This window comes from Scyliorhinus torazame, chromosome 19 (assembly GCF_047496885.1).
Source record: "Scyliorhinus torazame isolate Kashiwa2021f chromosome 19, sScyTor2.1, whole genome shotgun sequence".
Lineage (NCBI taxonomy): Eukaryota > Metazoa > Chordata > Chondrichthyes > Carcharhiniformes > Scyliorhinidae > Scyliorhinus > Scyliorhinus torazame.
In genome coordinates, this window is record NC_092725.1 from 92,134,506 (window position 1) to 92,152,404 (window position 17,899).

At 48.7% G+C, this 17,899-nt stretch overlaps 1 protein-coding gene across 3 annotated transcripts in view; it reads left to right on the plus strand.

Annotated features, from left to right (window-relative positions):
* Positions 1 to 17,899, plus strand: part of scyl2 (SCY1 like pseudokinase 2) — a 100,060-nt gene that overhangs the window by 74,588 nt on the left and 7,573 nt on the right. For all 3 annotated transcript variants that reach the window (XM_072484757.1, XM_072484759.1, XM_072484758.1), the window contains 3 exons: positions 5,283 to 5,346; positions 7,531 to 7,626; positions 16,178 to 16,297. In XM_072484757.1, the coding sequence (XP_072340858.1) occupies positions 5,283 to 5,346; positions 7,531 to 7,626; positions 16,178 to 16,297 (280 nt within the window). The remainder of the gene's footprint in view (positions 1 to 5,282; positions 5,347 to 7,530; positions 7,627 to 16,177; positions 16,298 to 17,899) is intronic.

Here is a 17,899-nt window from a genome sequence, read left to right on the forward strand (position 1 = left end):
GCGCGCCTGAGAACCTCATATCACAGTTGGACCGCGACAGCATCCGACACCAACCTAGCATTCTTCCTGCCAGCTCCTCGACTACAATGGTAATGCCATAGCTGCCAGTGGGACGTGTCAGCTAGGTGTCTCTCACAAGGCAATCAAGGTGACATTGAGATTCGAGATCGTCCGGCCTGACAAGGCATCCCTGCTCGCGCATGCAAACTCCTAAATCTGGTACAGTGAGTTCATGCCATGTCCTCGACACCGGCGACAGCCTCGCTCAATGCGAATCTCCAGGCTGAGATAGACGACATTCTCACACAATACCACAGTGTGTTTGATGGGATGGGCATGCTCCCATATCGTTACAAGATATTGCTCAAGCCGAATGCCACCCCAGTCATCCATGCACCACGCCGGGTGCCGGCTCCTCTCAAGGATCGTCTGAAAATGCAGCTACGAGAGCTCCAAGACCAGGGCATCATCTCAAAGGTCACGGAACCCACAGACTGGGTCAGCTCCATGGTCTACGTCAAGAAGCCCTCTGGCGAACTCCGCATTTGCATTGATCCCAAAGACCTGAATTGCAACATCATGCGAGAGCATTACCCGATCCCGAAGCGTGAAGAATTGACCTGTGAGATGGCTCACGCCAAATTCTTTACCAAGCTGGACGCCTCACGTGGCTTCTGGCAAATTCAGCTGGATGAGTCCAGTCAGAAGCTGTACACTTTTAACACTCCGTTCGGCAGGTATTGCTACAACTGCATGCCTTTTAGTATCATCAGCTTCCGAAGTATTTCATCGCATAATGGAGCAAATTATGGAGGGCATCGAGGGGGTGCGAGTCTATGTGGACGACGTGATCATCTGGTCCACGACGCCCGAGGATCACATTGCTAGCCTCAAACAGGTTTTCCAGGGATTCATGAAAATGGCTTCCATCTCAACAGGGCCAAATGCTCGTTTGGGCGGTCCGCTATCAAGTTTTTAGGTGACCACATTTCACAGCAGGGTGTGCAATCTGACGCTGACAATGTGCTGGCAATCAATGCCATGAAGACACCAGAGGACAAAAAGGCGGTCCTCCGCTTTCTCGGGATGGTACATTTTCTCGGAAAATTAATTCCCAACATGGCATCCCACACCACGGCCCTCCGGCATCTCGTTAAAAAGTCGACAGTGTTCCAGTGGCTTCCCGCACATCAAGCGGAGTGGCTTGAGCTGAAGGCGAAGCTCACCACAGCCCCAGTACTGGCGTTCTTTGACCCAACCAAGGATACCAAGATATCCACAGACGCAAGCCAGGATGGCATTGGGGCGGTGCTCCTCCAGCGAGTTGATTCCTCGTCCTGGGCTCCAGTGGCATATGCCTCCAGGGCCATGACTCTGACCGAACAACGGTATGCCCAGATCGAAAAAGAGTGTCTGGGTCTCCTTACAGGAATAGTCAAGTTTCATGACTATGTATATGGTCTGCCGAAGTTCATGGTGGAATCAGAGCACAGTCGTTTAGTCCACATAATCCAGAAGGATTTAAATGACATGACACCTCGTCTGTAGCAAATTCTTCTTCGTCTCCGCCGATATGACTTTGAACTCGTCTATACACCGGGCAAGGAGCTGATCGTCGCGGATGCCCTATCCCGATCCATCACCATGCCGTGTCAACCGGGCGACTTCATTCGCCACATTGAGGCACAGGTGCAGTTGTGTGCCAGCAACCTCCCAGCCACTGATGAACGAGTTGTCCAGATACGTGAAGAAACTGCCAAAGATCCTCTAACTGCAGCGCGTGATGCAACACCTTGCCCATGGCTGGCAAAAAGGGCAGTGCCCCCAGTTCTTCAACGTTAAGGACGAGTTGACGGTTGTCGAGGGGATCCTTCTTAAACTAGATAGAATCGTTATTCCCCAAAGCATGCAAGCCATGGTGCTCAGACAGATCCATGAGGGTCACCTTGGGGTCGAACAATGTCGAAGCAGAGCTCGGCAGGCAGTCTACTGACCTGGCATCAGCCAGGACATTGCCAACACGGTCCTCAACTGCACAACATGCCAGAAGTTTCAACCAGCTCAGCTCAAGGAAACACTGCAACAGCATAAGATCGTGACTTCTCCGTGGTCCAAGGTGGGAATAGACCTCTTTCACGCAAATGGGCGTGATTACGTGCTCTTGGTCGACTACTTCTCCAGCTACCCAGAAGTGGTGAAACTGTCGGACCTCACGTCCAAGTCAGTGATTAAAGCCTGCAAAGAGACGATTGCCAGGCACGGCATGCCACTCACAGTAATGAGTGACAACGGCCCATGTTTCTACAGCCAAGAGTGATCCGACTTTGCACGATCCTACCACTTCAGTCACATCACATCCAGTCCCCATTACCTGCAATCAAATGGGACGGCCGAAAAAGGGGTCCATATTGTCAAGCGGTTGCTGTGCAAGGCTGCAGACTCAGCCTCGGACTTCAACCTGGCGCTGTTGGCATACAGGGCAACCCCTCTGTCAACTAGTTTGTCTCCGGCGCAGCTGCTCATGAACCGCAACCTGAGGACGACTGTTCCAGCCATCCATGTTCCAGACCTTGACCGCCTCACGGTGCTGCAGAAAGTGCAGCGACACAGGGGCCAGCAGAAGGTCACGTATGATGCTCATGCCAAGGATCTACCTGCGCTGGCTCCAGACGATGTTGTTCGTGTCCAGTTGCCTGACGGAGGTTGGTCAGCCCCAGCTATTGTCGTCAGGCAGGCTGCCCCCAGGTCCTTTGTTGTCCAAACTGCTGATGGCTCCATTCTACGGCGCAACAGGAGGGCGCTACGAAATGTTCCCTGCCCACCGCCTGGCCGCACTCCTCCGCATGTCATCATTCCTCCTCCGGACATCTCGCAACACGAGGCCACCGATCTGGCAGTGATCCCGCCTCTCCATGAGGCCACCGACATGGCAGCAATCCTGCCTATCCAAGTGCCAGCGTTCCCCCCTCCACCTCTGAGGCGATCGACAAGAATTCGTCGCCCGCCACAAAGACTGAATATATAGACTTAAATCTTGTAAATTGTTTTCAGTTTGCTCTGTATCTGCACGATAGACACCTTCCCATGTACATATGTTCATTCACTCACCACATGTATATAATCATGCATGTATATACATCGCCGCGTTCCAAACTTTACTTCAAAAAGGGGAGATGTCATAATATCCACTCATGTATATAATGAGATGCAGACAGGCAGTGATTGACACACAGGATAACCAATGAACACCCACGATACATAACAACCAATCACCAGACAGGACACCATCACTATAAAGCACACAGGGCATTAAGACTCTCCCTCTCTCTACAGGACACAACTACTGAGATAGTAAGGGTGAACAAGCCAGTGAGCACGATCACCATGAGGTAGAGAGCAAGTCTGGTTAAGCCAGTAGGAGGTTATCAGTTAGATTGATAGAGTGTCAACTCACAGCAGACTATGTACAGCAATCAGGAAGTTCAGTAAAACAGGACCATCTCCTGTGTCAGAAGCCTGTTTCTAGTTTCACTGCATCCAGCTGCAGTCAACGTTGAACCAACTTACTTAACACATCAAGGGTAACTGGAGAAATTGCAGTGTTGAGTTTCAGAATCTTTTGACCAATTTTTCCAGAGAAAGTATTTGGGGGAGATAATGGTTATTTGTTATGTTTTTAAAACGGTATGTATTTTCACAAATTAAGAAAACGATAGTCACCAAGACAGTTCTACAGTTGGCTACATGCTAAGCTTTGTTGTTTTCCTCAGACTCTTAAATAATAAACAATTCATTAACCTGTGGTGGCAGACTGATCGTTGGTTTGGCAAGTCACTGGTTCCTTTTGGCTTTGAACGCAGTGACTTTAAAAAAAAGTAGTGCTAGAGATGAGGACAGGGAAATAGGTTCAGAAAAGGTTACAAACTCAATCAAATTTTGAGCAGAAGGTTGCGAGAGATTTAGCATGTTAGAGGGGAGTTGAGAGGTTATTTTGTTTCAGGTGAATGCGATAACCACTGATATGAAATGCACAGCATGTTCGTTATTTTGTTTATTTCACAAAAATAAGTTGTAGTGTTTGAACTAAGTGAATGCAGTTATATTTTTCATACTTGCATCTTAAGTGCTTTCCGGTCCTCCTTCGAAGTGATCGGAGGCACAATGAAGCATGTGGTAAAGATTCAAACATCTGGTTCAGATCAGAAGGGAGTAATGCTAAATACAATGAGATATCAGACAATAAGGGCACACTCCCCAGATCACATTACCTTTGTGAAAATATTTAAAGCAACACCCTAAACTTGTAATCATCAATCTTATCAACTTAATTTAAGACAATTTCCTACGAACACCGCTGTGTAGCAGAAATTATTTAATTTAACACAGACATTAATACAACTCCCAAAATATTTTTGTCTTTCTTGCATCACAGCGTAATAACACTTAAGAATTTTAACCCATTCTGCCCTTCACCACTATTGCCTTTCAACCTGTCCGCCTCCCCGCACCGATCACATTTTTTCTTGCTGACCCACAATGGCTCTCTGGAGTCTGAAATAGAAAATTCTCATCATGTTTAAATCTCTTTTGTAATAGAGTAAATAATGAAAAACTGTTCCCACTGGCTCATGAGTCAGTAACCAGAGGTCACAGATTTAAATGGTTAAAGAACCAGAGAGAAGATGAGACATTATGCAGCAAACCATGATCTGGACTTTCTGAAAGGGTGGTGGATCAGGGAAACTTTCAAAAAGGAATTGGATATTTACTAGAACAGGATGATTACGCGGTGTTAATAAGGAAAGAACAGGTAAGTGGGACCAACTAGATTACTCTTTGGATCACTGCCGGCACAGGCACAACAAGCCAAATGGTTTCCTTTTGTGTTACATATTTCTATGATTTTCATAGTCTTTTTCTTGTAAAGTAAAGCTAATTTTAAAAGAAAATCGTTCAATGGTAGATATCAACTGCAACCTGACGAATAAAAGATTCTGATTCACTCTAAGATTTGAACCCTCAGTTTACAATTGGATCTGGTCACTAGTGTAATGGGGCTAATTTTGTCTTTCAGGCAACATACTTTATTACAGATTTTCTGGTCATTATTTCATTGCTATTTCTGGGAACTTGCTGTGTGCAAATTGGCTGTCAGGTTTCTACATTACAGCAGTAACTACAATTCCATTGGATGTGAAGTACGCCCTGAGAGCTACTATTTGATTGCAGGTTCTTTGTTTTTTTTAGACAATACAACAGTGAAGTTTTGTATTTTTTTTTAGAAGTTTGGATCTACCTGGCCAGTTCAGTAAAGCAACTGAATCAAAGGAAAGCACAGACAGTCAGGTAAGGTAACAGTTCCTGAGTGTAAGCAGAAGAGAAATACACAACCTTGGTACTAGAAAATAGTTAGCAAGCACCAGTCATCTCTACATTTAGGGACTAAACGCAGGTTGGTTTATGGAACGCCATAGTTCAGTCCGTAAACCCATTCCCCATCTTCCTGTCGTTTTCCATTTCAATTCCATCTTGCTCTCATGCGCACATGCCCATCTTTGGCCTGCTCCTGTGTTCCAGTGAAGCCCAGCAAAATCTGGAAGGACACCACCTCATCTTCCAATTTGACACTGTACAATCTTCTGGGCTTAGCATTGAGTTCAACAATTTCAGACAAGGAACACTCCTCCATTTTGAACACTTTTTAGTTCAGTTTTCTTTTGGCCCAACGACTCCCCCACTGGCCCTTCTGTCGCTTGTGCTGAAGTTTTGCTTTCACAGAACGCTGACCCTTGTTCTGCTATTAACACATTCTGCTATCTTAACTTTATGCAACTATCTAAACCTTCTTTAGTCTTTAACACTAATATTAACACACCCGTTGTCTTGTCCCCATAACACCTTTGTCAAATCTGTACGAGCTCCACCTGCCCCTGACCTTCTGTTCTGCTCCACCCCCTCTCAAACAATATAAAATCCATCAAATTTCTCCCCCTCTCTGGCTCCGAGGAACTCATACGGACTTGAAACGTTAACTCTCCACAGATGCTGCTCAACTAGCTGAGTTTTTGCAATATTTCCTGTTTTTATTTCAGAATTTAGGTGCAGATGGGGTGGCACGGTGGTTAGCACTGCTGCCTCATGGCGCCAAGGACCCAGGTTCGATCCCGGTCCCAGCTCACTGTCCGCGTGGAGTTGCACATTCTCCCCGTGTCTCCCCCCCCCAAACAACCAAAAGATGTGCAGGGGAGGTGGATTGGCCACGCTAAATTGGAAAATTTTGGGGGGGAAAATTTAGGTGCACATCAGCCATGATACAGCGAGAGGGCTGAGTGACCTCATCTTGTTCCTAAGATGGATACGTTGCACATAATGCACTTGGAAGAACTGTGTCCTTTGTAATCCTTAAAGTATAAATGGTGATTCAATAAATGTAGGGTCAAGTTTATCAGAAATCAACTGTTTGTCAAAGAACTTTGAAAACTGGAAAATCTGTGGCAGTTTCAGTGCTGGTTCAGAATTATCTCACATTTTAAGAAAGCTTTGCATTTTTATGATGTCTGGAATGTGAAATTATGCCTGATTTTTAACTGAGTTCCCAGTAAGGATGTTCCCAAAGCTGATTCAACAGTAACATTGTAAAGAGAGTTTGATAAATATTTGAAGAGAAATAATATATATAGTTCTGCGGACAGAGGAGGGGTCCATGATCAGTTAGATCGCTCTACCAGTGGGCCAGTTTGATGGGCTGAATGGCTTCTTGTGTTGTATCATTCAATAACACTATGATGGGTGAAAGTTATCCTTTTAGCTATGGGACCTGGCTTTCGTATTACATTGCAATTTTATAATTTTTTAAAAATAGACACTCGTGAAACTAACCATAAAGTCACAAATGTCACGTTCTCTGAAATTATTCTGTCAGTCCAGCTTCAGCAGTGTAGAGATTTGCATTCTAACTGGCTGCATCAAGTGTTCTTTGTTTTACTTTCTTGATTTATAAATTAAATTTCTTTTCCCAGTCATGGCAATTATGCAGCAAAGAATATGAGCATCTCAAAGAGAGGATGGATGAGAAGAAGAGATCAGTATCCATGCATGGATGATAGGCCTTTGCATATGAGAGTCCTGGGACAGCTGGAAACTGATGAGATTTACCAGCAAATATAATGCTGGTAACGAAATGGGTCAGTTAAAATATATTTTGAACAAAAAGTTGGAAAGCTTTGCTGCAAGTGGCCACTGAGGAATACCATCAGTTGAGAACTGGGTAAAGAAAAATCTAATCTGGATGGAAGTAGGAGAAAGCAGGGAAATGGGATTTGGATCAGAAGTGCCTGTCGAAGAACTAGCACGGCCAGGGGCCACATGGTTACCATCTCTGCTGTGGTTCCTAGGATTCTGAAGCTTGAATGGCTTGAGAGGGGTTTGTTGAAATTCTTTGGCTGGAGTTGAGCATCTACCCCATTTGAGCTCTGTATGATAGTTCTATTTTGTTTAATTATTGATTTGTACTGTTGTCTTGCTAAATAGATTGACAAGATCTTCACCAGCTTTGGAGTGGATGTAAATGCAGGAGCTAATAGGAAAGAGAACGGATCGGCCTCCAATTCACAGAAGCAAGTCAAAGTAAGATATTAAACCAAATGTTAGTCCGATTTTACCATGCGGTATTGTCTGAGTCAATGGGCTGATTTTCTCGGTTGGGTAATGATCACGTTGAAAACCTGAGCGTTTCCATGGGTGGACATCAGTTACAATCCTCCTGGAGGCAACCGTTTAAAAAGCTGCTTCTGGGAAGCCATCCAATTAAAGATGGATGGCAGACAGGGGAGCGGGAGGCTCAATAGGGCTGACAGTGATATCCAAATAGCAGTCCCACCAAGGAGCTTGGCACCACAAGGTTAGGAAGCATGAGGGCGTACCAACATGGATTCTCTTTTTGCCTTCTGTAGATATTAAAATGACAAGGATCCTAGCCGGTAGGACCATTATGTGGAGAGGGAACCCCTTTACAGATCTGGTTTAGGCTGCAGTAGACTTTTGTATTGGCCGTGCCTTTGTTAGGCTTTGGAGTCTCCAACTCTGAGGGAACTTCTCCTCTAGCCTTGATGTCAGGAGCTGTGTCTAGAGGCTTCTGCATATAGTGTGGCTGGGGGATGATGCCATTCCGATGACAGGAATATCCTGAGTCCATCGGAAAATTTCTTTTTCATTGGTGTAATTGACTGCCATCCTATTTGGAACTTCCAACCTTTTTCCCTGCCAGCCCTTCTCTCGGGTGTTTCCCCGAGACGTGAGAGTGTCTGGAACGTATATAGGACCTGGAAGCAGGAGTAGGCCATTTGGCCCTTTGAGACTACTCCACCATTCAATAGATCATGGCTGATCTAATAGAGGTCTCAGCTCTACTTTTCTATCTGCCCTTCATAATCCTGACTCCTTCGTTGAACAAAAATCTATCCAACACAGCCTTGACCTAAAGGCTCAGCAATCACTACAGAGGAATTCTCTTCTTGACTTCCGGTTGCGGCTATGCGGGGCTAAGTCGCACGTTTGGCAGCTCCTGACAGAAACGGACTTTTGGGCTCTTTTTAGGGCCCCCAGCAGCATTTGTTCGACCGTTCCCAGTGTGGGAAGGTGATAGTAACATTTCCCCGGCACTGTATGGATTGGACCAGGAGTGGAGTGGTGAAAAAAGTAGTTTTTGAGCAGCGACAAGTGCGAGGGAGAAAAACCAAGATGGCGGCGGGTGGAGACCAGGCAGCGTGGTCGCAGGAACAGCAGGAATTTCTCCAGCGCTGCTTCACGGAATTGAAGGCAGAGCTGCTCGAGACCCAGAAGTCCCATGGGGCGACAATCCAGGAGGTGTGGCAAAAGGCCTCCGAGAATGCGGACGAGATCATGGGCCTGGCGGTGAAGGTAGAGGCGCACGAGACGATGCATAAGAAATGGCAGGAGAAGTTCGAGGACATGGAGAACCGGTCGAGGAGGAAGAACCTGCGGATTCTGGGTCTCCCGGAGGGAGTGGAGGGGTCGGATGTTGGAGCATACGTGGTCACGATGCTGAACACGGTGATGGGCGCGGGGGCCTTCCCGGGGCCCCTGGAGCTGGAGGGGGCCCAAGCCCAACGAGCCGCCGCGGGCAGTGCTGGTGCGGTTCCACCACTTCGTGGACAGGGAGTGTGTCCTAAGGTGGGCAAAGAAGGAGCGAAGCAGCAGGTGGGAGAATGCAGAGGTCCGGATATACCAGGACTGGAGCGCGGAGGTGGCCAAGAAGAGGGCCGGGTACAATCGGGCTAAGGCGGCTCTGCATCGGAAGGGGATGAAATTTGGAATGTTGCAGCCGGCGTGACTGTGGGTCACTTTCAAGGACTGCCACCGCTACTTCGAGACGCCGGAGGAGGCGTGGACCTTTATCCAGGCCGAAAAGTTGGACTCGGATTGAGGGTCGGTTGCGAGGGGATGTCGAGAGGGGATTGATGTGATTATTGTGTTTTGGGAGGATGTTCTGTTATGTTTGGTACTGGGTTTTTTTTTTTTGGGTGCTGGGTAGATGAGGGTGAAATGGTTCGTAGTGGGGATTTGGTGAGAGTGCGGGTGTCGTTGGTTGGAAGAGGGGGCCCCATTGGGGGAAGGGGAGGCCCGAGGTGGGGGTGCTGGGATCAGGCAGCGAAAGGGAGCTGCGCCTGAGGAGGCGGTGCCGGCTTGGTGGAAAGGGCGTTTTTTCCCCCCCATGCTAGGGAAGGAAGGGGGCGGGGTGGTGCTGGAGAGGAGAGCCCGCTGATGGACAGGAGGGGGGTGGGAGAGATTCTCACACTGGGGGGGGTCGATGGAGTGGCGGGAGCGGCCGGGGTCAGCAGGAGTCAGCTGACTTACGGCAGTCCTATGGGGGGAGCAACGCAGCTAGGGGGGGGATCTAGCTGGGGGGGGGGGGGGGGGGGGGGGGGGAGGGGGGGGAGAAACTGGGTTGCTCCTGCACTGGCCAAAGGGGAGCTGGAGCCTCAAGAGAGAGTCGGGGTGGGGGTCTGCTGCTGGGGCGAACGGAGAGTGCGGGAGACGCGGGCACGCGGCTGGCCTAGAAAGGGAGAAGGCCAATCGGCGGCGGGGAACCCCCCCCCCCCCCCCCCCCCCCCCCCCCCCCCCCGGATCCGGCTGATAACTTGGAATGTGAGAGGCCTGAAGGGCCGGTCAAGAGGGCCCGTATGTTCGCGCACCTGAAGGGACTGAAGGCAGATGTGGTCATGCTCCAGGAGACGCATTTGAGGGTAACAGACCAGGTTAGGCTGAGAAAGGGGTGGGTAGGGCAGGTTTTCCACTCGGGGTTGGACGCAAAGAATCGAGTGGTGGCGATTTTGGTGGGGAAGCAGGTGTCGTTTGAGGCGCTGAGCACCGTGGCAGCCAATGGAGGTAGGTACGTGATGGTGAGCGGTAAGCTGCAGGGGGTGCGGGTGGTCTTGGTGAATGTGTATGCCCCGAATTGGGATGATGCCGGATTTATGCGGCGCATGTTGGGCCGGATTTCGGACCTGGAGGCAGGGAGCTTGATAATGGGGGGGGGGGGGGACTTCAATACGTATCCAGCATTGGACCGCTCTAGATCCAGGACGGGTAAGAGGCCGGCGGCGGCCAAGGTGTTGAGGGGATTTATGGACCAGATGGGAGGAGTGGACCCATGGAGGTTTGTTAGGCCGGGGGCCAGGGAATTCTCTTTCTTTTCGCACGTCCATAAAGCCTACTCCCGGATTGACTTCTTCGTTTTGAGCAGGGCGCTGATCCCGAGGGTGGAGGACACGGAGTATTCGGCCATAGCCATCTCAGACCATGCCCCGCACTGGGTGGAGCTCGAGCTAGGGGAGGCGAGGGACCAGCGCCCGCTGTGGCACCTGGAGGTGGGTTTGCTGGCGGATGAGGAGGTGAGCGGGCGGATCCGGGGGCGCATTGAAAGCTACCTACAGGTGAACGATAATGGGGAGGTGCAGGTAGGGGTGGTCTGGGAGGCGCTGAAGGCGGTGATTAGGGGAGAGCTAATCTCCACTACGGCCCACAAGGAGGGGAAGGAGAGGGGAGAGAGGGAGAGATTTTAAGAGTAGATAGGAAGTATGCAGAGGTCCCCGAGGAGGGACTACTCAAGGAGCGACAAAGCCTCCAGGCCGAGTTCGACCTGTTGACTACCAAGAAGGCGGAGGTGCAGTGGAGGAAGGCGCAAGGGGCGGTGTATGAATAAGGGGAGAAGGCTAGACGGATGCTGGCACACCAGTTGCGGAAGCGGGAGGCGGTGAGGGAGATTGGGGGAGTTAGGGATAATGGGGGGAACACGGTGCGGAGTGCGGTGGGAATAAATGGGGTATTTAGAGACTTCTATGAGGGGTTGTATAGGTCTGAGCCCCCGACGGAGGAGCGGGGGGATGCGTCATTTTCTGGATCGGCTGAGGTTCCCGAGGGTAGAGGAGGGGCAGGTGGCGGGGCTTGGGGCACCGGTAGGGCTGGAGGAGCTGACTAAGGGGCTGGGGAGTATGCAGGCGGGGAAGGTACCGGGGCCAGATGGGTTCCCGGTGGAATTTTACAGGAAGTATTTGGACCTGTTGGGCCCACTACTAGTGAGGACTTTCAATGAGGCGACGGAGGGGGGGGCCTACCCCCGACAATGTCCAGAGCGCTGATCTCACTGATCTTGAAACGGGACAAGGACCCTTTACTGTGTGGGTCGCATTGGCCAATCTGGCTCCTCAACGTGGATGCGAAGCTGTTAGCGAAGGTGTTGGCTACCAGAATTGAGGATTGTGTTCCGGGGGTGATCCACGAGTACCAGACGGATTTTGTGAAGGGCTGGCAGCTAAACACCAATGTGCGGAGGCTCCTAAATATAATCATGATGCCTGCAGTGGAGGGGGAAGCGGAGATAGTGGCGGCTATGGATGCGGAGAAGGCCTTCGATAGGGTGGAGTGTGGGTACCTGTGGGAAGTGTTGAGGAGGTTCGGGGAGGGGTTCGTTAGTTGGGTTAGGTTACTGTACGAAGCCCCGGTGGCTAGTGTGGCCACAAATCGAAGGAGGTTGGAATACTTTTGTCTGTACCGGGGGACGAGGCAAGGGTGCCCCCTATCCCCCCTGCTATTTGCATTGGCAATTGAACCTTTGGCGATGGCTTTGAGGGAGTCCAGGAACTGGAGGGGGCTGGTGCGGGTGTTGGGGGGGAGGAACACCGGGTATCACTGTATGCAGATGACCTGTTACTGTATGTGGCGGACCCGGTGGGGGGATGCTGGAGGTGATGCGGATCCTCCGGGAGTTTGGAGACTTTTCCGGGTATAAGCTCAACATGGGGAAGAGTGAGCTATTCGTGATACACCCAGGGGACCAGGGAAGGGGGATAGACGAGCTTCCACTGAAGAGGACGGAAAGGAGTTTTCGGTACCTAGGGATCCAGGTGGCCAGGAGCTGGGGGGCCCTACATAAGCTCAACTTGACAATGTTGGTGGAGCAGATGGAGGAGGAGTTTAAAAGGTGGGATATGCTGCCACTCTCCCTGGCGGGTAGGGTACAGTTGGTGAAGATGACGGTGCTCCCGAGGTTCCTTTTTATATTCCAGTGCCTCCCCATCCTGATCCCTAAGGCCTTTTTTAAGCGGGTCAGCAGGAGCATCATAGGGTTTGTATGGGTGAAAAAGACCCCGAGGATGACAAGGGTGTTTCTGGAACGGAGCAGGAGGGCTAGCGTTGCCTCAACTGTGTGGGTACTACTGGGCTGCCAATGTGGCGATGATATGCAAGTGGGTAATGGAGGGGGCGGGGGCGGCGTGGAAGAGGCTGGAGATGGCGTCCTGTGTGGGCACGAGCCTGAGAGCGCTGGTGACTGCATCGCTGCCGCTCCTGCCGACAAGGTCCACCACGAGTCCAGTGGTGGCGGCGACCCTCAAAATTTGGGGGCAGTGGAGATGCCACAGGGGGGAGGCAGAGGCTTCAGTGTGGTCCCCGATCTGAGAGAACCATCGGTTTGTCCCGGGGAGAATGGATGGGGGGTTCCTGAGCTGGCACAGGGCAGGTATTAGAAGGATGGGGGACCTGTTTATAGATGGGACGTTTGCGGGCCTTGGGGCGTTGGAGGAAAAATTCGGGCTCCCCTCTGGAAATGCCTTCAGGTACATGCAGGTAAGGGCGTTTGTAAGGCGGCAGGTGAGGGAATTTCCGCTGCTGCCAGCACGTAGGATCCAGGATAAGGTGCTCTTGGGGGTGTGGGTTGGAGAAGGCAAAGTCTCGGCGATCTACCAGGTGATGCAGGAGGAGGAGGAAAGCTTCGGTGGGGGAGCTGAAAGGTAAATGGGAGGAGGAGCTGGGGAAGGAGATAGACGAGGGTATGTGGGCGGACGCCCTGGGTAGGGTAAATTCTTCCACCTCTTGCGCCAGGCTTAGCCTGATACAATTTAAGGTTGCACAGGGCGCATATGACGGGGGCAAGGCTGAGTCGTTTTTTTGGAGTGGAGGACAGGTGTGTGAGGTGTTCGGGGAGCCCAGCAAATCATGTCCACATGTTCTGGGCGTGCCCAGCGCTGGATGGGTTCTGGAGGGGCGTTGCGAGGACGGTGTCTAAGGTGGTAAACACCCTGGTTAAGTGAGTTGGGGGCTCGCACTATTTCGGGTATCGGACGAGCCGGGAGTGCAGGAGGCGAAAGAGGCCGGTATTCTGGCCTTTGCGCCCCTGGTAGCTCGGCGGAGGATTCTGCTACAGTGGAAGGATGCGAGGCCCCCAAGCATGGAAGCCTGGATCAGCGACATGGCAGGGTTCATTAAATTGGAGAGGGTAAAATTTGCCTTAAGAGAATCTGTGCAAGGGTTCTTCAGGCGGTGGCAACCGTTCCCAGACTTTCTAGCGGAGCGTTAGGAGGTGGTCAGCAGCAGCAGCAACCGGGGGGTGTTACTTTGTGTTTACTACTGTGTTTATTATCGTTTAATGGGGGGCTTGTATATTGGGGGAATACGTGACATAGCTATTAGATGTTTATTTATGTGTTCTTTGTTTTTTCTTATTTCTGTAAGGGGGGGGGTTGTTGAAAATATGTTAAAAATTTGAATAAAAATATTCTTTTTAAAAAAAGAATTTTCTTCTTGGGAAGAGAATTCCACATACTAATGACTCTGTAGGAGAAAATGTTGCTTCTCATCTCGATCTTAAAAGAGAGAACTCTGCACCGAGTTCTAGTTTTCCCCCACAAGAGGAAACATCCTCCCAGTATCGACGCTATCAAGTCCCTTCAGGGTCTTGTATGTTTTAGGGAGCTGTCTCGATTTGGCTCTCCACTGTTTTCTTGGCCCCCCACCCCACTCTACCCCAGCACATCCATTTCCATCTCCACTCAGCTGAGGAAATTCAATCCAAAGTGTCATGGTATTAACTGTAGCTTAGTGAGTAGAACTCTCGTCTCAGTAAAAAGGTCATGGGTTTAGGTTGCACTTCAGACTCTGAACTCAAAATATGGACTGACAATGTCAGGGTTCAGCGCTGTCACTGGTGCTGACTTTCAGATGAGCTATTTCACTGAGGTCCCCGTTGACCCTCAGGCAGATATAGAGGAACCCACGTTACTATTTTGAAGAGCAGGAGTATTCTCCCCAGTGTCCTGACCAATTGTAACCCTGATACAGGACCATTAAAAACATTTATCAGATTGCTGTTTGTGGGATCTTGCTGTGCAAAAAAAATGTTGCTGTTTCCTACAACAGTGACTACACTTCAAGATAGTGCTTCATTGGCTGTAAAGCATTTCAGGTCAGCATGAAAGATGCTATATGAATGCAAGCCTCTTTCAGTCCTGGGTTGCCTGCCCATGATCTTTGCCATAGCTGCCCCATGTAGATTCTCAAGGTGGAAGGAGAAAAGTTGTTTAATTTGAGAAATGGAAGGACACTCATCTTTTTTTTTTAACGTGGCTCACGATCTATTGAAGCAGCAGTGGCTTCTTCCTCCTTGATCTCCTAAAATATTCCCAATCCATGTACCTTCCCTTTGGCTTGTTCTTCAGAGTAATTTACTAAAATTTCTCATGTATGAGAGTCTGGGTGAGGCTTTGAAAGGAAAGGAGGAGCTGAGACATTTCAAGTTCAGATATACTCCAACTTAAAAGTAGGACAAGAAACATTATGGCATTAAAAATAGTTTCCAGGTTTTATAAATAAGGGCATAATACACAAGCATATAGAGATAATAATGAAACTGTACAAATCATTGGTTCGGACTGAGCTAGAATATTGTGCGCAGTGTTTTGGGCTTTTTCAGGAAGAAGATCAAGGTAATGAATCATAGAATCATAGAATTTACAGTGTAGAAGGAGGCCATTCAGCCCATTGAGTCTGCACCGGCTCTTTGAAAGAGTACCCTACCCAAGCTCACACCTCCACCCTATCCCCATCACCCAGTAACCCCACCCAACGCTAAGGGCAATTTTGGATACTCAGGGCAATTTAGCATGGCCAATCCACCTAACCTGCACATCTTTGGACTGTGGGAGGAAACCGGAGCACCCGGAGGAAACCCACGCACATATGGGGAGAACGTGCAGACTCCGCACAGACAGTGACCCAAGCTGGGAATTGAACCTGGGACCCTGGAGCTGTGAAGCAATTGTGCTATCCACAATGCTACCGTGCATGGAGAGTGAACAATCAATTCGCTAAGATACCAAATGTTTAAATATGAAGATTGATTGGATAAACTTGGGGCTGTTCCTTTCAGAACAGCATTGTAAGGATGTAATGAGCATGAGTGGTTTTGTTCAGATAAATAAAGAAGAAAAGCTATTTCCACTGGTCATCAAAAAAGGCAAAGAAAGAGCTAGGAGAATTTCATTTGATACAGAGGGTTGCTAGGAGACCGAATGCTCAACTAGAAACAGCATCCATAATAGCTTTTAAAACTTGTCTGCCTAAGGGGAAATAGCAGGGGTCTAATTGGATGGCTTTATCAGAGATTAGAACAAATATGTGGACTAAAGGGACTCCTGTGATGTGGGATTCTATGAAAAGCAAAGGGGATAAAAATAATTTGAAGAACAGTTTTCTTAAGGATGTTCGGGAACGTATTGCTCTTTCAGATGGCCAGCGTGGGCATGGTGATCTGAACAGCTTCCTCCTGTGCTATCGAATTCTACCATTCTGCGAAATAATTTTAATGCGTTTTCTTCTCCAGACTCCTCTCACACTGGAAGAAAAGCAGCGACTGGCCAAAGAGCAAGAACAGGCTCAGAAGCTTCGGAATCAGCAGCCTCTTGCCCCAAAGGCTGTTAAAGTTTCAGCCCCAAGCAAGCAGGTATACCTTTGTAAAGCTGCCAACTCCCGGGAGCATGTCGACAACCTCATTCACTTTGATTTCCAATTATCTGTTTATAAAATACTTTGGCTATCCAAAGCCATATGGTGAAGGTGTACCACTTGGAACCTCTACAGAGATTCATCAATATTAAATCTATATATTTATAAAATATATATTTGACTCCGCAAGCCACTCGGCTGTATACGGATGAGCGAGAAATGCTGACCTTGCTAGCAATACCTACATGCAATGAATGAGTAAAAAGATTTTTGGGTAAACGTCTTTCCTCAGCATAAATATTAAGTGGAACCAGCCACCACAAGGAACCGAAACAACTGTAATGCATTTGGGGAGAAGCTTAATAAGTACATGGGAAAGGAATAGAAGGATATAAGATGGGGTAACATGAAGTAGGATGGGATGAGGCTTGTGTACGCATACAGTACGCATACACAACTGATTGTGGACTGTGAGGATTATTAGGAGCTTTACAACTTTGTTTTTGGACCCACAATTGGCCTGAAGAGGGAGAGGCTGATGGGTATGGTGCATGTTAGGAATGATATTAATGCTTTGAGAGGGTGTAGAGGAGATTTACTAGATTGTGTGGTACTAGGGATGAGGGATTTCAATTATGTGAAGAAACTGGGATTATGTTACCTTTGGAACAGAGCAGGCTAACAGAGATTAAATAGAGGTATACAAAATCATGATTGGCTTTGATATCGAGTAACTAAGGAGAAACGTTTCATTGGGGGATTGAAGATTATTGGTGAAGGAACTAGAGGCAAGATGATTATTTGTTCCAATTTGTAAAGTGATGGAAGCAGAATCAAAAGGAACCAAATAAATTTCTGAAAAGGAAAAATGAACGGAGCTGCGAGGAAAAAGCAGGGTGAGTGGGACAAATTGGATAGATCTTTCAAAGAGCCAACATAGGCTGAATGACGTCCTTTTACTCGAAGGTTCCATGATTAACAGTACAGATTTGTTGTCTGTTGTGATGGGCTGAATGTTTTTTTTTTCTTGCGCCATATTTTAATGTTCCATTGGGTTGTTTGTTGGAGACACAAGGAACAGGGAAACACATTATTAGCCGTGTCTACACCCAGTTTGTTTCCTTTGCTCGGAAACATGGGCAGCTGGTGTGCAATACCCCATAGCTTCCCAGGTTATTGAAGCAATATCCAGCATGTAACTGTTCAATAAATGGTTATCATCTGAACCATAAAAAAGCTATGGTACAGAAAGAGGCCATTCAGCCTATTGTGTCTGTGCCGGCCATAAAAGAGAAAGCAGAAACTAGCCACTCATTTTAATGCCACTTTCCAACACCTGGTCTCTAACCTTGCAGGTTACAGCACTTCAGATGCAGATCCTGGTACCTGTGAAATGAGTTGACTGTTTCAGCCTCACCCATCAATCTATGTAGTGAAATCCAGATGCTCACCACCCTCTGGGTGAAAAGGTTTTTCCTTGTGCCCTCTCTAATATTTCTACCAATCACCCTAAATCTAAGGCCCTTCGTATTTGACCCCTCAGCTAGGGGAAACAAGGCTTTCCTGTCTATCCAGTCAATTTTGTACACCTCTATTAGAT